This window comes from Haemaphysalis longicornis, unplaced genomic scaffold, assembly GCF_048455015.1.
Source record: "Haemaphysalis longicornis isolate Haplotype H1 unplaced genomic scaffold, Haemaphysalis longicornis Haplotype H1 scaffold_1, whole genome shotgun sequence".
Taxonomy (NCBI): Eukaryota; Metazoa; Arthropoda; class Arachnida; order Ixodida; family Ixodidae; genus Haemaphysalis; species Haemaphysalis longicornis.
Genome location: NW_027526203.1, coordinates 398667559 through 398690153, shown reverse-complemented (window position 1 = coordinate 398690153; position 22595 = coordinate 398667559). Strand labels below are relative to the sequence as shown.

General features: G+C 45.4%; 2 protein-coding genes across 9 annotated transcripts in view; both read right to left on the bottom strand.

Moving 5' to 3' along the window:
• Snx16 (sorting nexin 16) overlaps nucleotides 1-20276 on the bottom strand; it is a 39752-nt gene extending 19476 nt beyond the window's left edge. For 3 of the 8 annotated variants that reach the window (XM_077686743.1, XM_077686740.1, XM_077686741.1), the window contains exons 1-6: nucleotides 15270-15578; nucleotides 14759-14848; nucleotides 12169-12317; nucleotides 9118-9187; nucleotides 4734-4870; nucleotides 3982-4095 (exon numbers count right to left, since the gene is read on the bottom strand). In XM_077686743.1, coding sequence (XP_077542869.1) covers nucleotides 3982-4095; nucleotides 4734-4870; nucleotides 9118-9187; nucleotides 12169-12317; nucleotides 14759-14848; nucleotides 15270-15557 — 848 coding nt within the window. In that variant the 5' untranslated portion in view covers nucleotides 15558-15578. Of the gene's footprint in view, nucleotides 1-3981; nucleotides 4096-4733; nucleotides 4871-9117; nucleotides 9188-12168; nucleotides 12318-14758; nucleotides 14849-15269; nucleotides 15579-19607; nucleotides 20067-20154 lie in introns of those variants that run through there. The other 5 variants (XM_077686747.1, XM_077686748.1, XM_077686746.1 and 2 more) reach the window with 4 other exon arrangements.
• Nucleotides 20277-20421: 145 nt separating this feature from the next.
• Nucleotides 20422-21506, bottom strand: LOC144155370 (uncharacterized). Its single transcript, XM_077686749.1, has one exon. The coding sequence runs from the start codon at nucleotides 21105-21107 to the stop codon at nucleotides 20667-20669; it is 441 nt and encodes a 146-aa protein (XP_077542875.1). The 5' UTR covers nucleotides 21108-21506; the 3' UTR covers nucleotides 20422-20666.
• Nucleotides 21507-22595: the final 1089 nt, after the last annotated feature.

Genomic DNA, 22595 nt, shown 5'->3' with positions numbered 1-22595 from the left:
ACTGGCCAAGTTCAGTTTGCGTTAACCATCGTTAGCGACGTAACCGCAGTTTCGTCTGTCGTGTAACGCAGCAAACTGCGGTTTTGTCTAACCGCGCTTTTCCTTAACCGTGGTTAACTGTGCCCGTGTAACTAGCTCTCTATTCCCAGGCAGCAGGCTCTGCAGTGACCGCTTTACTGACAACTGTTTTGACAGAACGGGCACACGAATTCGGCTACAGCCTGACGCCGTGCCCACGTTGTTTTCTTTCTAGCATAAATTCCTAGCATTATTTTTCTAGCATAAATCCCGTTAGAGCTGCGTCGTCTCCTCTCAAACCAAGACCCAAGTGACATTTTCGTTCTCCTTTGCAATTAAATTCTGCTTCATATTAACGTCCCATATTTCGGTATCGCATAAGTTGCCATCTGAACGCGATGTGTGCAGCCAAAATGCAATAAAGTGAGAACAAAATGCCAAAATGCACCAATGGGGATGCTTATCAGCGGGTGAGAAGCGTAGCAGACGCCTGACTTCCGGGACGAGCCGTTGAACTTCCGGTGGCCGTGCGCGCGCCCGGCCGCGACAGCGGCGAAGCGCCATCCAGCAACTCTAGTGGAGATCAGTGGGGGGCACAACATAGGCGTTGCTTTTTTTGAAACTTGGGATTTCAGCTAAAGGGTTGCAAATCACGTGACAACGCGCTAAATATAGTAGTTTGAACAAATTCTTAGCCCACCTGTCACATGAGACCGTCTACTAGGTCAGCATTTACTCTACCCCGGTCATATGACACTTTCTCGCGGTCCCCTGAAAGTTGTATTATCGGGGTTCCACTGTATATATGTACAGGGTGTTTCACCTAACTTAGCCAGAGTTTTAAAATATCTCGATGCACTCTAAGACGACGCAACCAAATGCATGTTGCTCACTTTTGTATGTAGTTTATCACGCTATTTTTTGTATTTTGCCTAATTAGATAATTAGTCAATTTTAATTAGCCGACTTTCGAACCAACAAAGCTAGGCAAAAAATCCCAATTAGAAAGTTGCAGAGCGGTTTCTAAAACGTCCGAATAAACAGTTTCTGTCTTTCTGTCCACTAAGTATTAGTGTTGTTCAGCTTATTGAAGATTTCCACCAAAAAAAAAAAAACCCACACCACGTGACGTGCCGGCTCTCGCGGCTTGATTGCAGTGCTCCCAAACGTTCCCCGCACAAAGTGTGCAGCCGCTTAAAAGGCAACAGCAACAGGGCAGCAACGTAGGTGTTGGCTGTGCCATTTATGCCAGCGATGTGCTTCTCTCGCGAAAGCAGACGCAACGGTTATCGTTTGTCCTGCCGGAATCAACAGGTTTGTCATCTGCCCTGTCACTTTTTAAGTGGCAGCGCGCCTATGGCAGTTTGTGCGCGGAACATTTGGGAGCACTGCAAACAAGACGCGCAAGCCGGCACGTCACATGGTGTCTTTTTTTTTATATCGCAGGCATCTTCAATAAGCCAAAAAAAACTAATACTTAATGCCTAGAAAGACAGAAACTGTTTATTCAGACATTTTGAAACCCGCTCTGCAACTTTCTAATTGGGTTTCTTTGTCTTGCTTCGGTAGTTGGAAAGTTGGCTAATTAAAATTGACTAATTATCTAATTAGGCAAAATACAAAAATACCGTGAGAAACTACATATAAAAGTGAGCAACATGCATTTGGTTATGTCGTCTTAGAGTGCATCGACATATTTTTAAACTCTGGCTAAAGTTAGGTGAAACACTTTGTATATAAAATAACAGCCAGTTCCAAAGTATTGAAATCATTCTTTCAAGTGAAGCATCTTTTAAGTGCATGGTTACTTTTATGTGTTTCCACTGCTTCCTCCATTCCTTCAGTACATTTTATTTCCTTAGAGAAATTCTGGAGCGGGGAGAGGAAGGGTGAGCGAGCACCATATGTCAACTGAACAGACTGCAGGCATGTGAGACAAGTCGCTCATCTCACACCACTGGCACATGACAGAAAACTTAGAGCAAACAACCCCAAGATAGACAATAGCTTTGCCTTGTATGCTGCTTTGTCAATCTTCATGCTTTTTCGCTGCAAATTTTCAGTCATGAATGGTCACCAACAAGCACAACTCTCCATCTTGCGACACTGGCACACACCAAGAATTCCACTTCAGTAAAATGGGCTGTCTCTGTCCCTCTGGAGGGCAGGGGTCAGACAAATACCCAAATGTACACAGTATCTACTACTTCTTGCAACAGAGTGCTTCCAGCATTAGTACCCACCAATTAAAACTGAATTTGCTGTAGAATAACTGGTTGAAGAGGCAAATACACCAACCAAGGGCGTTTATTCAAAGCGGTCCCAACGTTTCGGAGCCAACTCGGCTCCTTCATCAGGGGTGACTGTACGACAAGAAGCAGCGGTTATATAGGTGGCTTCTTCTTTTTCTTTTTTCTCGCTGGAATCTTGCCCTTGCGCGTCGGAGGCCGTGGGCGTAGATGGCGGGAAGGGCTCCGAGGGATCTATTCAGGCCTTGCCGGTTCCCTTGTATGTGCCAGGACTCAAGGAGTAATCTTTGTGAGTAATGGGTTTCGGTGCCAATCACCTGCACGCCATCAAAGTTAATCCTGTGGTCAGCTTTTTCGCAGTGCTCGGCCAATGCACTGCGCGAACGTCCTTTTTGTGTTGGCGGAGGCGTTCGGGGAAGTTCATGGTCTCCCCAACATAACTAGCGGGGCATTGTGCGCAAGCAATTTTGTAGACAACCCCTTGAGATTTTTCTTTTGGCGGCCACTCTTTAGGTCAAGGTATGAGCCGTCCAAGAGTTGACAGTGGCTTGTGGGAGATGACAATGCCTTCCTTGCGAAGAATGCGGGATAATGTTTCACTCGTTCCTTTAAAATAGGGGAGGGAAATACGAGTGGGTCAGCATGCGGAGGGGGTGGGGGGGGGGGGCAGATGGCGGAGACAGGAGAGGGGTTGTTGACCAGCGGCGTCAGTACAGAGGAATTTTTTTGGTTGCAGCCCGGCTGAGGGAGACGGCGTTTGACGCGCCGTATTAAGTTGCTCGTGTATCCACTTTTCTTCAGGTCAGCGATTACGGCTTTTTCTTCTTTCTTCCGGTCCTCTTCTGTTGAGCATATAGTTCTGGTTCTAAGTAAGAGAGCTGAGACCACAGATGATTTGTGGGAATTTGGGTGGCAGGAATCGAATTGCAGGTAGCGGCCGGTATGGGTGGGTTTCCTGTATACTGTGAAATTTAGTCCGTCTGGCTGTCTTTGAATAAACGCCCTTGGTTGGTGTATTTGCCTCTTCAAGTTTAACCCAACCAGACAGAGTTCTGTCGAAGATGTTTACATTCAGAATAACTGGTTGCACTATGGTGATCAACACTGGCCATAGTGACTACCAGTGGCGACCACTACGTACAGTAGCACACTATCTGTGTCATTTAAAAGTCAACACTAGTCGTTGGACAAGGCATGTCCCATAGGCTCAAGGCTGCAATTCCTCAGCCGCATCGGCTCTCGTTTCTCCCAGTGTGGCAGCGACGATGCCACAAGCAAGTGCAGCGAGATGGTCTTGATTCCCAAATGTGGAGATGCCCGAAAGTTGTCCTCATCTGCCCTTACACCCTCTGTACGATGCTACGGACAACGACAGGCAACCAAATCCAGTGACGCGACAACATGTAGGCTAGTTCATGATGAATGGAAATACACGCTCGCCAATTCACACCAAAAAGAAACCCTTGAAAATCAAAACACTGAACATATAACCCAGGTAATTAGTACCCACAGCAAAGGATGCTTGATTCACAACACAGAACTAACTAGCATCCTCCTTTATATTAAGCCCAACAAAGCCTAACTGGATGGCACAAGCTCGATAAGTGATCAAAGACTATACCCCAACGCGCATATTTAAAAGAACAAGCCACACACGCACAAACTTTTTTTAAGAATCTCAAACACTGCAGTGCTCGAGTGCAAAAGCTCTTACATGGAGGACAGGGTGAGGTTGAGAGCGTGCAGACCAAACGCATGCGATGACAGAAGCTGTGGCCGATCTCTTGAGAGCTGTGCATTGGCCCAGCTCGCCAGAGAACACTCCAGCCTGCGCCACCAGAAACAAGATATGCGAAAGCCCCACAGGAGGAGATTGAAGAATGCAGAGCACAGAAGAGAAACAACAGTGAGAGAGACAGAAAACAGAGATATGCACAAAAGGCAGACACAGATACATGAGAGGGAGAAACAGGGAGAAATAAAGGTTGAAAGGGTAAAAGCAAAGCTCCACTTGCATCGCAATGCACCTCACTGTCCCCCACAGGCTTATACTAAATTTCCCGGCCAATGGAGTTTTCAAGCCCAGCGGGATACAATAAAAAGGGACAAGTTAAAATTTTTCTTGAATAAAAACAGTATGTGCACTAACCGAATATGTACAAATTAAGCTAACCTATATGCACTCAACATGAGCACGTACAGCAGGCAAAACAAGCCCGTAACCACTCCAGACTGAATCGTAGCTAGGAACTAAAAATCGGCCACTTTAAACAAGGTGCAGTACCCGTAACCCGTTCCGTGGACAGTGCTATTTCTCAGTTTTCAAACGGAACAAGTTACAGTGTGCTGTGCGGAGAACCGGTGAGTGGCAATATTACCCCATGCACTCGGTCTCAATGCAGTCCGAAGCTGACTGCTGGATGGGAGGGCCAAAATTCGCAACCAAAGAAGAGAATTTTCGCTTACTTGAGTGCTTTAACGAGCACGCCATGCTGCATCCGCAGCGAGTCCAACTCCGAGCGAAGCACCTCAATTTCGGCATCTCGTTCTCGCAATTGCTGGCTTAGTCGGTACACTTCCTCCTCCAAGTTTTCACACAAGGCCTGTGTACACAGCATCGTATGCAACATGTAGATCCCGCCCAAGCTTAAAATTACAGTGAAATTTCACATAAACAGCTGCAGTTTTGTTTCAGATAAGCCTCCCATTTTCCAAAAGCCAGCCTCTTTAGATGGCTAGAATTTTTAAAACTACTTAAAATAAATACATGTAGTACAACACATAACCAGGAGGTGCCAACAACATGCCGTGGCATGCATGCACCACCTGGCCAAATTTTTTCCATAAATTAAAAAAATACCAGAGAGAGAGAGAGAGAGAGCTGCAGTAGCATTACTATTTTGTTACACATGGAATAGACCCTATGCGAAATTGCTTGGTGATCTAGCAACACTGATGTAAACAAGACCGTCCGCCATATTGGTACGGGCGACGATCGCGAAGTCTCGTATTGTTTACTGTGGAAGAGTAGGTGACGGTAACGCGGTATGGCTCGAACTGGACTGCGTTTTCCGGGTCCCGACCACGGATTGTGGACGAAGGACTCGTCTGCGCTGCCGACTGTGTCTGAGGACTCATACCACTCGTAGTGCCGCGCCAAATACCCATCCGAGCGGCAGCGGAGCAGGGCATGCCGCCTAGCCACCGAGCCGCATTGCTCGCCTTCATCGGTGCTGACAAACACGTGCGACTCGCAGTAAGTAAATCTTTGTTTGTTTTTTCCTTGACGTGAGTTAACCGGTATGAGCATTTGTATAGCACTTTGTTCACCGTTGTTTACCATGCAAATGCGTAGCGGGGACCCTGTTGCAGTGACCCTGAGAGAGGAAAGCGACAATCGCCAGACCGTGCCGCTAGTGGGTGGATTGAAATGGCGTACATTGAATTTACGGGATTATTTTTGGCGAAGATGTTTGCGGAAAGGTTGCGGCCGTTTTCCGTGACAGTCGTCCGCCCGCGCGTTTGCCGCAAAGCATTCGTGCTTTGCGGCGAAGTCAACTACAAAAGTGCACATGCGCCTTGAATTTTCTTTTTTTGTGTGTGTTTTCATTATTTATTGCGCATGTCCTGCCGCAAAAATCTGTGCGTCTGGCTTGTCCTTTTTTGCCAGTGGGGTGGTTGTGGCAGTTTCTAAAGCGCATGTTTTGAGTGTGCCCGAACCCGAACAGATAATACCGTAAAACCTCGTTAGCTCGAACTCACTAAACTAATTTTTTTTTTTTTAATTCGATGGGTCATCGGTATAGCCCGAATGTTTACCTGTTTATCTTGTAAGGTTTTGGAAGTGAGTTGCAGATAATCATAATATTGCTTGCTTAAGTTATGACGAACACGAATATGCGGGTAGTGGTATCATTATAAACAAAGCATGCAGCTATACTTGCACGCTCGAACTTGAAAAACAATTTTGACATCATTGCTGTTTGAGGTGTAGATTATTGCCCTTGCAACAGTGTTAACCAAGACACAAAATCTGGTCATTTTGAGTCTGTTCCTTGCGGCCACTGCTGTTCCTTTAGCATAAACTGTAGCGGACTAGTGCTGTTCTTCCCTGAGTGCTATTTACTGTTACTCTCTCTGTTCGTGCAGGTTGGGCCTCATCCATGTGGTCAGCAGCTGCTTTCGCTCCCAGAGAAAAATTGGCCGGCCCTATGTTGTGTGCCTCACCTCTGAGACGGACAGAGGGGAGATTGTGCAGGCAGCGTGCGAGTGCCCGGCGGGTTGCAGTGGATAAAGCATGCAGTCACATCCTGGCGGCTGTGCACCTACTCGTCCTCTTGCAAGCCCAAGGTTTTAAAGAGGCGCCAATGGAGCTTGCGTGCACTGAGCTGCCACAACAGTGGGGACGTCCGAGACAGCAGGGCATCAAGCCAGCGAGTGTCCAAAACATTCACTGGAGAAGCCCGCGAGAAAATGGCCCCTCCCTTCCCTTGCTAATGCGTCTGTTCGGCGCACGTCGAGTGCAGGAGCAATGCGAGCAGCAATAAAGTGCCGTGCGAGCACTTGGGAGAAAACATGGTAGCCTTTGGAATGGGTTTTTTGCCTCAGTTTTGCTGGCCTCACCCTCCACAGTAACAGAAACAAGGACTGGCATGGCACCTGGAGGGTCACCTATCAGCTACCAGCAAGCATTCAAGCCACATCACGCCGTGATCATCTCGCGAGCACGCAGAGGCTGGGCAACGTCATGTTTACTAGACCGCTGCATGTAGGGGTGCGCGAATGCTTCCCTTTGTTCCGTTTATATACACAGTTTACTATACTGCACGCGTTATAAATCAGCGAAGTATTTTAATTTACTGGGATTTTCACTGTGGATACAAAAAAAGCAAAAGCACTCAAGCTGATGCGCGGCGGACTGATGCAACTCTGGCCGTTTTTTTTTATGAAAACTTGAAAATTGCCTCAGCTACCTACCTACATCAATGGCCACTATCATTACGTCGGAGGCATGCATGCAGTATGCAAATTAGAGGCATGCATGCAGCATGCAAATTAGAGGAGTGAGTGTGTATTTTAGTCGCAAAATATTCGAGAGTAAATACATCGTGGCTGAAATGACAATGGGCAACAAGTTAACTTGACGTAAACAAACCTGTCAGTCCGGCAAATCAGGAACCAAGTGCAGAAACTCGAATTTTCAAACGTCAGATCATCATAAAACAGTGTACGCCACTTCCGCAACGCCACGCGGTTAAATGCACCGAAAAGAAACTAACAACATACTCCGATACCGTGCGCGCCCGCCACAGAGAAAATTTTCAACCGCGCCGTGACGGCGTAGTGCGGCAAGAAAAGTTTACAGCGCTAGGTAAGATAAAGGCTCGTGTAGGGGCTAAGCGGTACCATTTAACACTGAAATGAAGCGGGCGTAGAGCCACAGGGACAAGTGAAGAAATAAAGCCTAATTTTGACAACGTGTGGTACTGTTTCCCCGCTCGAGCGCCGCTGTCAGTCATAAATAGGTGACGCACGCTCAGGCTTCATTTAGAATACAAAGGCTGAACCATAGAACTCCAACGCAGCTGTATTTTTCATCCGGACAGCGACTACGAAATCCCGCGCTTAGCGAACCAATGACAAATATTCGCTCCCAGCGCACCGCGCCCAGCGTGTCACAAAGGTTGCTCGCGCCGGCATAGTTCGCGTCAGAAAGTTCGTTCAAGAGCGTGGAACATCACGTGCATTTTCTCCATCTGGACCGGTATTTCCTCATTGCGTGCACTGCGGCACGCAGCATGCTCCGGCATTGTAGTCCATCACCAAGAGCGGTCAATGCCCGCCTTCTATGTTTTGCTACTTGGTTTCGGTTTCAAACGACCGTACCAAAATGGCGGACCTAGTTACCGGAGTCGACGTGAGATGGCGGGGCGCATTTTGCATAGGGTCTATTACTGATTTTTCGAGCCTTATGTTGTGATCAGTGAAGTCAATGCTTCGGGCAGTTAAATATCAAAATATGAAAGAATTAATGAAATTGGTAGGTGATTGAATGGGCTTTGTAGCCTAGTTGGGGAAGAGGGAAAACAGAAAAGGGGAGAGGGATAGCCATCACATTTGTACAAACTTTGCCAAGCTTCCTAGCATGGCAGTTTGGGGCAGGTGCAGCCACCTTTAAAGAAAATGCAGGCAGAAAAGTTGTACCTAAATAAATATCTTTTTGGGGGGGATTCTACTGGGAAAACAGGCTAAATTATTCTAGTTAAGTTCACAAAAAAATGTAGGGACAATCCCAACTGGAAGCTTGAAAAAAAAAAAGTGTAATTTAGTATTAATAGCTCGAGCAACCAGATAGTTTTGCGAATGTTGGCCATGTCTGAGCCTGCTTCTTGACATCGTGAGCGCTAGCAGCCATGGTGCTCCTACAAAAGTGTGGAGAATGCCTCATTTTCTTAGAAGAAGCCATTGTCCGTTCTGTACATAAAATGCAAAAAATGTTTCACAACTAGGAAGCCAAGATAATATGGAAGTATTTAGTAAGAACAAGAGGGCTTATTTTATTCTTATTTGCACTTTTTGGTCTATACAGAGTTATACATATAATTTTAGGACATTATCTTTGTCTGGGTGCCTTTATGAAGACTTTCTTGGAGAAAAATACCCATGCAAGAGATTGCAAAACTAAAAACAGGTCTACAGAGATGAGATTCAACTCTACAAGCGGCCGAAATTGAATTCACCTATTCATAATATTGAGCAAAATGGTTTTCCGGGGAGCATCTTTCCTTAAGACGAAAATCAAGCATAAAAAGAGCATATGTATTACTCAAAAAACTTGAGCATTACACACCCTGCTCTCTTCTATGGTGTCCAGTGGCTCTGGGGGATCATCCAAGCAGAAAAATTCTCTTACTGGAGCACTGAAAGAAAGCAATGAGCCAGGTTGGGACAATGCGCACAAGTGAAATATGTGCACTGGCAGCCTATTTAAGAGCATATGGGTAGCATTTTCAGCCATATGGAATAGTGAATATTTATTTTTTCCAAATCTCTTATGTTTGAAGTGATGACTACTGTTTGTTATACTTGTTAAATATGGGCTCTTAATTCAATGCTCTTCACATGCTCTTCCAATGATTAGGAAGTATTTATAAGCAATGGCTTGTGCCCTCTTTAATTTAACTTGTAACTTAATTTAACCTGTGAAGAATTCCAAGGAGCAGTATCACAAAATTAAAGTTATCATGCACTGCACAGGATTACAGCATTTGCCCAGGGAGCTAAACGTAATAAAAGTTAGCAAATTCACAATTTTGAATGAATTCGGGTGGTCGAACACAAAACCAGCCTGGTGTAAACTGCGAGTACATGGGCAAGAAGGAGTCATATGCCGGGCCTGTTGATACATACTTGTGAAAAACAAAGAAACCCAGGCTATGCAAAAGTGTACACAACATGAGAAATTGCACAAACATGCGCTGAGACTGGCAACAGAGACAAGGAAACATAGTGGCCAAAGTGAGACCAAGCAAGCATGCGCCATACATAAAAGTTACAAGGGCACCTAAGCTTTGTTTTATGACGTGGGAATCCGTGAGGCCCCTAACTTTGCCTCATCAAATAATGACTACTGATAATAATTTCTCAGTCGCAAGCTACACACCAAGCTTACATGACTTTGAGACCAGCTCTCACCACAACGATCAGTCATTTTACCACGTCCCTGAAGAAAAGCAAAATTGAACATTGATTGATTGTTGGGTTTAGCGCGCCGACGCAACGCAGGCGATGAGGTGCGACGTAGTGGAGGGCTCCGGATTAACTTTGACCACTTGGGGATCTTTAACATGTGCCGAAATCTCGTACACACGGGCGTTTTTGCTTTTCACCTCCATCAGAAAAGCGGCCGCCGTGGCCGGGAATCGAACCCGCGTCCTCAGCAGTACGCCTTAGCCACTGAGCCACCGCGGCGGGTAGGAATTTGTTACATAGAGATTTGTTACATCCAGGTTTAACTGTAGTAGAACCTGCTCATTAGTAATAATAAAATGTGTTTCAATTTAACAATACAACATGCAGCCTATGAGGCTCGCTGGAATAGAAGGCTACAATGTTCTTTAAATCCCAGTGTTTTTTAAAGGGAACGACAACCGATTTTTGTCACGTATATGTTCTCTATCCCAAATGAAAGGGCATCCCTTAAAACAACTTAACGTGAAACGGGTTTTGCAGCACCTTAAAACTTTTTAAATCAAAATTCTTAGATCTACGAGCCGCACGTGTCCTCCCAAAAATAATGCCAGCAACCATGACATACAGTAGCGTGGCAACATACTTTTGTCTGTATGCGAGATGAAAAGCAGTATTTAAATACTTGTCCCCAGCTTAAAAAATTCTGAATTGAAGGCTGTTTTATTTCTGTATGTGTTTTTTTTAATCACTGGATGCAGCCAGCTGTACGTATTGATGGCCTAGTATGACATACTCTATTTTGCACAGAGGCACTATCTGTCGGGATGGACGAGGTAGAACGCTGGCTTCGTGTTGTGGAGGTCGGCAGTTCGATTCTTCGCGGGCGCATTTTTTTTTAACTGCCATTGCCGTTTTTGGAAACTGAAAACGAATATTTCAGCAGAAGAAACACACCTGAATCAGGCAGAATCATCAAACAACGTACAACACAAGCAGGAAGCTCCTTCCCTGGGTCTGTTTACTGAACACTGCCGTTGATTCTGGACATGGAGGTCCAGTTAGCCACACTCAGAGCAACCCAGCAGCGACGCGGCGGCATGTCTTTAAATTTTCGAAAGAATGTTTAAAAATACATACACAATTTAAACTTATACAAAATGTTTTCAATAAGTGAATAAACATTTCAGCAGTTTCAGTAGCTGCAAGGTTTGCAGGTCACGTGACCAGGGCACGTAATGTATTGTCACGTTTGTACACTATGAACCGCCGCCTTTCAGATTTTGGAAAGTTTAGTGGTAAATTAAAGTCATTTCTACCAATTTGTTTATAAATTGCTTGTGGTTACCCCAAAATTGCTTGTGGTTACCCCCTATGGTTACCCACTAAATAAAACGCGGGCTTTCATATGAGCTAGAGAACATTTACTAGACAAAAATTGAATGTCTGACCCTTTAACATTGAGCAAATTTTCTCGGCATGGGCATCTTGTATTTTCCCTTCATTTGAACAGACCTGAACTGAGTGACAGCAATAACTTAGAAGTGAACCCTCCCAAAAAAAAACATGTTAGAAGCGGGACCATCTTAGGAATAATGAAAATTTCCCTAGTGATTCATCATCTGAATGTGATTGTGCAGAGCAAATTTGGTGTCGGAGTATAATGTATCATATCACAAAGGCATGCTACGGGAAACCTGATAGGCAAGCAATACTATGCTGCTCGTAAAAAGGACTTCGACAATGTTGTACTTTTCACTCGCGCACACGCATCTTCTTCCAGTTGAACAGCGACGGATTCGATCGCCGCTGATAGCTGCAAACGGCAATGCAACCAGTGCCGACCTACAACAGCCCAGTGTTGCCCTTTCCCAGTCTGACACACCGGCAGAGCAACGATTAAACATATCTGATAGGGGAGCAGGGCAAGTGTGAGTGCACGGTCAAAACGCCACCCAATGGTTCCTGTCGACATACCCAGGCAGCGCAGCGATACAGTTTGGCCACCGCTCCTGTGCTCTGTTTACTTCTGCGCGCACCTGTACACATCACCGTCTATTCGTACTCCGATTATTTATATCTTTGTTTTCCCCAGTTGTTTGTATACCAATACTCCCCCGCTACGTACCTCTCTGAAATGGGCATTGGGGAAAATAAAATGAAATGAAGTAGAGGGCTTCAGAAATGAGCATCCAACATAGTCATTCCTTGCCTCTTGCTGATGTCTCTGTGGCCCATGATGTTCTTGACAAATGCCTGAAGGCCCAACACCCGGTCCTCAAGAAACATTGGGTCAAAGTTGTTTCCAAACCAGCGCTTGGGAGGCAAGCAGAGTTGCAGGCCAGGAAACCGTGGCTTGAGCTTTGCCAAAAAAGAAAAAAAGAAACAGAGGTTGTCACAATCATAGTTTTACACCTTCACTGCATTGTGAAACAATGAAAGCATGAATTTAAAGCAGAAACTTAATTTAGATAACCAAATCACGAAAAAGGTACAGCTCTGAACAAGTTGTGTTAGACAACTGGTCAAAGTAGCCTGCTCCTGTATTCTAAAATGGGCCTCGTACTTCCAACTGCTCAAAACCTTATCAAAGACAGTTCAATTTTGGCAAGCCTCTTAAACCAGTACTAACCTTCTTTTTAAATCACCCCCCCCCCCCCTTTCCCTCTCCGAAACCAGGTCTTAGTCAGAAAACCAACTTTAGACAAACCGAAAGACACGTGTGCGCGGTACCACCATGATGCGAGCATGAACAGGAGTGACGAGACATGCCCATGCTTTGAACACAAATGTAAATTATGTCAGTAGATAAATTTGATGGGGCTAAAGCTAGACCTGGGCTATGAAGTGCACAGTGGTGGAGATATACAAAATAATTTAAACCACCTCGGGCTTTAACTCTTTCGTTACTGCAGGAAATTGAATGATTTTTGGGGGGTATAAGAAAACTTTTTTTTGTTCTAAAAATATCAGTTAGGCACATATTGCAGTGACATAAAATGCAGATGATTCAATGCCCTTTCCAAACACACCAGTTTTAATAATGTTCTCAATAAATAATGGTTGCAAAAAAAATGATGAAATCAAAATTTGTCCAGACGTCGAGGAAAATGAGAAAAAAGGAAGTTCCGTATAAAAAACCACCAGTGGTAGAAAAAATTTAGAATACGCATTTTGTAGATAAACACTTCAAAAACCCATCCTAGAAAAAAAAATTGAGTTGCGCGGAACAATTTGTCAGATATATATATATGTATATATATAAAAAATGTTAGCACGCGTGGTGCCCACGCCTTGTGGTGAAGCCCAACCTCCATTTCAAAATGCGAGTTTGGATGGTTCTCTGGAAAAAATCTGCTAGTTTGACATTATTAGAGACACCAATCAGTCCCCATATGATGTAAAAACATCTTGTCAATGAATACGGCCGGCACAAGATTCAGGGAAAGCAAGTGATGCGAAGAACTCCGGTTAGAGTTGAAGACCAAATCTGGTGGTGAATGCTTGTTGACATTCTGATCATCACTTATCTGTCAGAACTTTCACTTGCTGTTTATTATCATCTTCCAACTCCCTGTGGTAGCCCTGCTTGCAGGAATAAGGTGTGATGCACTATAACTGTGCCCAGAAAGCTTTCACCAAGCAGCTGTCGTGCAACGAAAAGTGTTCAGCACCACAAGCCTCCTATATTGCAGCGCCACCTAACGCTTTTGCAAAAGTAACACCGCCAAACCTGTTTGGAGACTGTCAGGATAGACACTTCTACTAAGAAGTGACACTAGACACCTGGAAATACCCTCGTACGGAAACGAAACTGGCTGGCAAACAGCTGGCGGTGTTCAAGGCTCATTTGAAGCGCTCTCCTTGTCTGAAGTGATATCTGATGACTTGGTGTTGTTTTTTCATTTTCAGCTGGAGCTGTTATTGCAGAAGGAGGAGTAAGTGAAGTGAAATCACGAGTGGCGTGCTTTTTTCGGGGAACAATAGTGGGCCACGGAGGCGCCATGGCAAACCAGCTTGAAGTTGGGCAATTGCGTAGTAACACCAAATGAATTTTTCAACACAAAAATGAAACCGAAACTGCCGGAAACTGGCTGAAAATGCCAGGTCCATTTGTTAGGCATGCGGGGGACCTTCAGAAATAAGCTTTGGAACAATAAAGTTAACCTTTCTCCAAACCAAAGCTCACTAGTGTCATTTTCAGGTAATTTCAGGTATCATTTTCAGGTGTCATTTTCAGGTAATTATCACCTGATTACAAAGCTGACAACACAATTTGGTATGATATGAGCGGCATGGTTTTTGTCAAGTGCAGCAGCCACGCCCCCTTTCACAAACACACACACACCTCAGCTCGCATAAAACACTGTCAACGTCACCAGAGCGGGAAAATTTAAACTGATTCTAACAGTGCTGTGCCTAGACTAACCACTGGGGCCCATTAAGTGCACGAGAAAGGACTACTACATGCTGAAATCGGCAATATAAAACATCGTTCATCTGTGATCGATTTGAATAGGTGTGGTAACAAAAGAGTTAAATTGCACCAAAATATCAGACACCCAGCATTTTTGTATTTTGCCCCCGTCACAAACACAGCCATTGTGGCTGGGAATCAAACCCAGGACTTCGTGTGTAGCAGTGCAAGATAGTTGATCACAGCTTTTCAGCTTTACGCTTAGGGCTTTTAACACACAGGAGTATACACACACCGTCCATTTAACATAAAAAATGCTAGAGCTTCATGAAAGTTTCTTTCAACAACGACTTTTCGCTGTAGTACACTGCAAAGACTTCAATACCTTTTTGCTTAGTCTCGCAAAGTCGGTGTACCTCCTGAACACGAACCAGAAGCGCCCTGTTTCGACATGCTCCACTCTGATCTTGAACACCTGATAAAACACAAACATGAAAGCAACACAGCTGGTAAGACGCAATACAAAAAAGGGCGACCTCAATCTCAGACACGTCAGCATTGAATACCAGCTGCAAGCACCACGAAAGTTTTAAATTAGGATCTGTAATGCCCGTCAGTCATCATGTGTACATACAGCTAAGGAAACCTATATTCAGTACATCATAAACAAGTGAGCAAAGACTTGAATAACAATGCTGAGGCTATAAGCAGGCGAACAAGACAAAAGTAAGGGCAGACTGACATCTATTTCTGCCTCATGCTATCGCCAGATTATGGGCTTGCAATAGGGGGACATAATGCACTAAAACGTGCTCCTACTATCCACCTACTGCTTTACTGGAAACTCTGTCAACAAAAATACACCCGCATAAAGGCACAAAAATAATCGTACTTACTGTAAACCTCGCTCGTTCCTCCATGACTTCATAGCCAATTATCGGAGTATTGTATTCTGGAATGACAACTATGCCTTCTTCCTCCACGTCGCAGCAGTGGCCATTGGAGACATCGCCGGAGTCGCTGCTCACACTGCTCAGGGACTCCCGATCCTGCTTCGAGAGGGGGTAACGCAGCATCTCGTGGGCGGCTTCATGCTCACTCACGGCTGGGCCACTCTTTGATGCACAAACATCGTCCTCGTGGGGGACATCCGGCTGAGGGCTGCTATCAGCTTCCGTGGACATTGTTGGCAAGTGAGGGCAACCCTGGAACAGCGGCAAAGGTAAGTACCTTATGTATGGCACTTCATCCATCCAAAGTAGCATACACAACGTTGCTATTTAATGTTACTACAGAACTGGCATGCAATCAGAAAGTCATTCAGATTTCGCGCCATTTAACATGTCTCCACAGGACTTCTTGCAGCGGGGTCACAGATTGTCCCCAAAATTTGGACGATGTGCACTTTCTTGCATTTCGTTCTCTTTTTGGTTGGCTATTTCAGGAAAGCACATGTTGACTAGAACCTTCCTCAGCAGCGAAGTATCGAGGGCTTTACCTTTTAAATTTATTTATTTCCTTGCAGTGACATTCATATGGTTCAAGCTGGTGCTTGCTTGTAGATGGGCCCCGAATTTGTTTTTTTGTGTTTTTTTTTTCAGATGAGCTTTTTCTTCACAGAACACATATCAGCTGTATGGTCACCATTGCTCACCAGTATAGCACAGTTATAATGACCTACACACTGAATTACGTACCAGAACCTTTATTTTCCAGCTATGCTCAAAACTGTGCTTATCATGTTATTTACCAGTGCATTTGTATTGGCCATGTATTAAAATGGCCTGTTCTCTCTTCGTGATGGAGCACACGGAGCCAGTGATGTAGGCAGAAGGTGGTGCATAAGCCCACTGAAGAAAGAATCGTGGCTACGCCATTGGTGAATGAAAGACAATGAGGGAGAGGGGCTGTGCAAAACGCACGGGGAGTGGGCAGGGCACTCTGAACCTATTCTTTCCCTCCCCAGCTCCACCAAGCGACAGAATGTCCTAGATGGGCGAGTGTCAAGAAACAGGTATCGCATTAAAGGGGCACTGAAGGCGAAATACAAGTTGCTTTAGATCGACAGATTAGTTTACTGAGAACATGAATATACCACTCTTATGCATACCTTTTCTAAAATAAGCAAGAAAATAGTGAAAACACGGACAGGTGCTGCCCCCACTGGCTATACCGCGCAACTTACACCAGAAGTGGTTAAAATTGTGTGGCAAATATTTTAACAATATGCCTTCACAAGTTTATAGAAATTTAACTGGAAGCTTTTGTAGTGTCATGTTTGAACGTTTAAGAACAAAAAGAAAGCTAGAATGATGGGAGCCCAGCCAAATGCCAACAAGCAGTTCTAGGTTTTGGTGCAATACCTGGCGCAGTACTTGGCCAGACAATTGTGTGACCCTTGTACAGTACTGTGTGCATAGCCCCTTTTATTATGACTCTCTGCGTGCTTTTGCTGAATGAAAAAAAATAACAGGAATGCTTATTTTGACTAAAGTCAATATATTCAAGTGTGCGCAACGTGTGGTGTATACGTCTTCCCTGGCTGCCACTAGATGGCGCTACTTGTTCATGCTGGTGGTGATGCCGCTATGCGAGGTGGCGCGTGGGGGCTGTGCACAAGCAGCTGGTTTGACGCCAACGTCCATGTGGCCTAAAAAGGACAATATGCTTTTCTTAAAAAAAGCGTCAATATTGATCATGCATCCCATTAAGAAACATTTTGCTTAGTGGTCCAGAGCAGCAAAGGATGCTGGAGTTCAGGAAAGCACGACTGATCTGAACAAAAGTAACAAAACCCCTTGGTACGTGGTAGCGTTGTATTCAGTTGCTTGTATAATGCTATACATCACAGCTGCCTCGCTTGCTTCAGGTTTATCATGACGCGAACAGCGGCTGCAGCAGCCTCTGCTTACATCATGGAATCACTGCTAGGGCAATGAAGGGAGATGCATTGTTTGATTAGCAATTTCTCAGCAATTAAGGCATCTTTTCGGCACTGAATCAACACTAAAATGGCTATGGAAAGGTCAGACTTCCATCTCAAACCAACTTGTTCGTTGCCTTCAGTGTCTCCTTAACGCAACAGCTAGGGAAGAGATGGGTACTCCACCCCCACAACCACTGTCAGGTTATGCTTGTAACCCAACAGATGCTGTGGAAGTGGGGCCAGTGCAGTAACAGTACCAGGTTGGAGACAATGTGCAGACACTAGAAAATGGCACTATAAATGCCCCTGAATTAAATCCACTTCTCGGAGAATGTATATGGTAGCACTGATAATACTGAACTAACATACAAGTGGAAGGCAATGCTAATTTGGTAAAATGGTGCTACCCCATGCATACTGTTTTTAAGCTGGCAGGTCATTCCCGTTCATTTTCATCCCACAGCCTACTGGATGAATGTGCACAGGAATAGCCTGCTGCGTTGCGCAGCACCACAAGTGATGAAGTGGAATTTGCTGTTGCAGCACCCTTCCATTACGCTGGCGAGAAGGTGGTATCACAGTCTTGTGTACACTGCCTAGTGTGCACCACGCTTTTTACTGTCCTCAGGCACTCACACTGAGGCAGCCACTGAGTTAATACTGTGTAGGTTGCCTGTACAGCTAGGCAGCTGTGGCTACTTAGAAGCAGCATGACAGCCTCCGCAATTTTGGCCAGTGGCAATGGCAAGGAAAATCTCATAGTCAATCTTCACTCCCCAAGAGAGGCGAATCATTTTATCGTGACTGGAATGCAGCTGTAGCCTCACACGACACGACAAAACCAAAAATAAAACACAACTGCCTTTACTTTTTACTAATGCTTTTGGTCTATGGGAGCACCAGTTTCGGATTATATATAGAAAGCCTGGCGTCTACTGCAATAAACAACAAAAGGCATTAAAAAAAGAGTTTTTACAGGAACCACACAATGTAAGGTTTTTTTTTGGTCTTTGGACAACAGAGCATGTGGCTACGGCTCTGCACTACTATGTATAAACCCTGAAAGCCGAGCACTTAAAATCCCCGTTTTGACAGGAAAACCTTGAGTGTAAACCACAGGGAGCAAGCAGATGAGACAAACTGCAACCGCAAACAGCAGGGCCTTTTAACCCTGTAATTGACTTGTGCTGTATGGCTTGGACTCTGGCTGACCAAAACACTTCCCTTACAGGCCACGGTCTAGCACCGACGGTGCAATTTGACGCTACCGGTCATGTCGCCTCGTGGGGCTAATGCTTTGTTCTGGTAGCAATGGTGTCAGCGAATGGAACTATTTTCCTTCCTGCAGATGACATCACGGTGCTGCATGCCAAACACAAACTATAAAATAAAAACTACTGGGAACATCAGCAGGGCCACTAGCAATGTACTCAACTGAAGATGTTTTCCATAGAACTGTTGGTTGAACCAGGCGTAGGCGCATGGCAATGCACTAATTTTTGGTATCCTTACACTGTATTTTTTCTGAAGTTGGTGCCACGAACATATTTGTGCAACCCCACTTTTGACTGCAGCATAAGGGTTGCATCCCTGCGGTTGTCTACCAGCGGTGCCTCTCAACACCCAGCTTGTTGGTCTTTTAACACATTCACACGTTACCACAACTGTAGCCGTTACCGACATTACACGATAACAAAAGTTTTCTCCGCATTTTATGCTAAAAAAAAAGAAGAAATGACAGACGAGATCGCAAATAAACGTTGCTTTCGTAGTGGAGCAAAATCTTTCTGCTGTACGGCATTAGATCAGTCTACAGCTGCCTTGCGGATCGTGAATCGTGGCGGTCATTTGTCGTGGTGTGAAAAACACGATCGCAAACAAAGCGGCCACATTTTTTTCTGTTGAAGCAGGCTAATTCGACCGTCATAGAACACAAGGCGTCCTAGCATGTGCCGATTCATTCGTGAACATGCAACCATTCCGGCTGGGCACGAGTCGTGCGTCCAGCTCCTTAAGAAAAAGCAATGAACGCTCGCCAGCGAACACGCAAGCAAAACTTAACGCTGCAGCATGTTTGCTACATTTAGCGAAGCGATTCCGTGAAGCGTTGTTTATTTGGTAACCTTGGACTTGCAAGTTGGGCGACTCTACCGTCAAAGGCCCAAGGAAGGTCGGTCCGTTCACCTCCGTAAAAAAAAAAAAAAAGAGGGGGGGATGTAAACATTATTTCAATCACGTTTACAAAATCAAACCTCCATTAAAAATGAAAAACCCTACGACAAAAAAAGGGAACACGCTAACTGCTTACCCAAAACAAATGACAGCACCCTAAGAATCCAACAAAGTCGCCTCGTACTGCTCATTAACCCAGTATATTGCGGATTCGAGCACGGTTACGTTATGACTCACTGTATGGTGCCTATCTTCTGACCAAACTGGTCTACATCCACATGTGAAAGTCGGTCGGACAACCAGACGTAAATAACATTTTTAGGCCTACAGCAGGAGCAACGGGGTGGCGAAAGACTTGCACGGCAATCACGTGACCGCTTAGGAATAGCGGATTGGGTGAACGCGTTTTAACCTTTCAACGGCGTAAAAATAAACAGATCCAAGCGGCTGTTCTGCTCCAATTACTTTTTCCTCTGCTCTTGTCCAGTGTGTAACGTGCACAGTAAACGCTAAAAGGGACCTAATTTTGTTCCATACGCATTTCTACACGGAGAAAAGAATACTCGGAAATGTAAATGACATATGCGTCGCAACTACACGTCTGCACTGGCGTTCCGAGTGCAGACGCTTGCTAGCAACCAACACACACTGCTCCATGCTCCGGACCAACTGCTATGACTCACTCGCAACAATGTAACGGCCAGGGACGAGACGGCACTGTAAAAGTCAACCTGCGGCGCAGCCTATTTTTGCCTCGTTTCCAGTACCGGTCGCGATTGCAACACCGCCGCCGCGTCCGTCCTTACCCCGCAGCGTTCTCTCCTGAAAATGGAATTTTCCGGTATGGACGCTGCGGAGCCTATTTTAAGACAGTCGACGCGGCACAAATACCACATGCCATGCCCGATACCAGCCAGTGAGGCTCACAGTGTGCGAATAACACCCACACAAAGGCATCGGAATCCCGATTTATTTGCGACACGAGGCTGCCGCTACCTGCTTGCACAACAAACACCAGTACAAGACAGTTTGAAAATAACGCCCCTAGGTGAACAAGGTCAAAGGAACGCATGGAATCGCGCACATGGAGTGAACCAGCCGGTCACAGACGCACGACAGATGTCAGTTCCGATGGGCAGGGAAAAATTGCTACGAAGTCAGTGATGTGATGCGACGTGCATTTTTTTAAGTGAACCTAAAATGAAAACGAGTCCCGCGATGAGCTGTCCAAGGAGTGAGGAGTCTTTTTTTTCTCCACCACGTTGTCTTGCAGTCTGCGCACGGCTTCTCGGATCAGCGTTCCCTGCTGAAGGAGTTCCTGCAAAAGTTCGTACGGGTCCTTGTCAGCATCCTGTGGCGGTTGGTGGCCGGCGGCACAGGCCCTGCGCACACTGTCTTTCGCCGCAGCGGACAACACACCACTACACTCGGACCGCCGAGGCACCAAATACGGGGAGTACCGGGGATGCCGCTGCTGCGCGCAGGCTTGACAAGGCTGCTGCTGCGACTTGAGCTTGAGGTTCTCTTTGATGGCCGACGCCAGGTCCTCTTCTACCTCGGCCGCCTTTCCCAGCACGCTCGAGCCTTCCGACGACGCGACATTCTCCACAACAATGAAGTTTCCATTCCTGGGCATTGTTCGCACTCACTGCGCGTAGTCAACGGCCCCCGGTTGACACCACAACGTACCCGAGCACGTTTTCGCCGGACGGACACCAACACGTTCAATCTTTGTTTTGGAACCGAGCCTGTGCGCCTTGCGCCACATGCACTGTGAGCGCGTCAAGAAGTAGTTCCCTGTTGTAAGCTGCTGTACTAACTAAATACTGCAACTAAACAAGCGTATTATCCGTAAAAATAAATAATAAACAAATCTTACATTAAACTGCGGTATAATAAGCTGAATATGTTCCAGATAAAAATGTAAATAAACCCCGTTCCCAAATACGGCGAAGCGACACAGTAAGGACTACGAACGCGACATAAACAGAAGCTAGTGGTCGGCCATTCTGCTCGGGGAGACGCTGGCTCCCGTAGCCTAGCGGACCAGCCGTAGCAAAGCATGGCCTAATCACGCTGGGAACCTTCCGCGCACCTGCGCGTAAGGAAGCGCTTACAGCACGCCATTGGCTGAGCCATGGCTGTATCGTATCACATGGCGCTCATTGAGCAAGTATGGCGGGTCGTTTTGCGGGTGTATTTCCTGTGTTGGTGCTGGGTTCTAGTGAGGAAATCCCGCAGTGTGAAGTTTGCACATGCTGATGCGACGACTACTTTGGCGGCGTAGACATCGTGAAGTAATACTGTTGGTTGTATTTGTTATTCGTGATTGTTTACGATTGTGTGTTTAGAGCTTTTCGTGGGCCCCGAAGTTTGCGTGTTGATATTCTTCACTTCCCGGTTTTGTTTTGCAAGCACTTAGCAAAAAATTTATCTAGCTTAGTTTCTAAAGCAGGTGCACCGTGTTTTGAAAGTAGCCACAAAAGAAAGTGGCGTAGTGCCGTATCAGGGAATGTAAAAACAGAAATAACTAGGCGGGCGTTGCAAAAATGCTCATGCACGGGAGGTTGATCACTTGTACTTTCTTACGAATACCGATTTCATTAAATTTGAATCCGTAAATTATGAAGGGTAAAGCATCTGTAATAATTGCCTTGATTTATTCACTTAATCCCAAGTTGCTACCAAATGAGATTTTTTTTTTTTCTCGAAATGAATCAACCCACCTGAACAGACTTTCAGAAACAAGCGAAAATTTTGTTAACGGGCCTAAATGCAACGCTGTCAAAGAACTTCCCGTAGGTGACATGTAGAACATATATACAGTTTAAACTCGATTTTACGAAACCAGTTTTTACGAATTTCCCGATTTAATGAACAAATTCGGATTCCCTTTGTAGTTGCCCATAGGCTTTATGCTTTTATAAACTCGAAATAACCAAACGAACTTCGCCGCCAAACCCGATTTAACGAAGTATTCCGGGAAAAAAGATGCATAGAAAAAGAGGTTTTCCCAAATTTATGGCGTCTAGAATGTCTTCCAGTGTGCTGCCAGTGAAGGAGCGGTAGCACACTGCCTCCACACTTCCAAAAGAGCTTCCGCACTTCTACTTTCGAGGCTTCC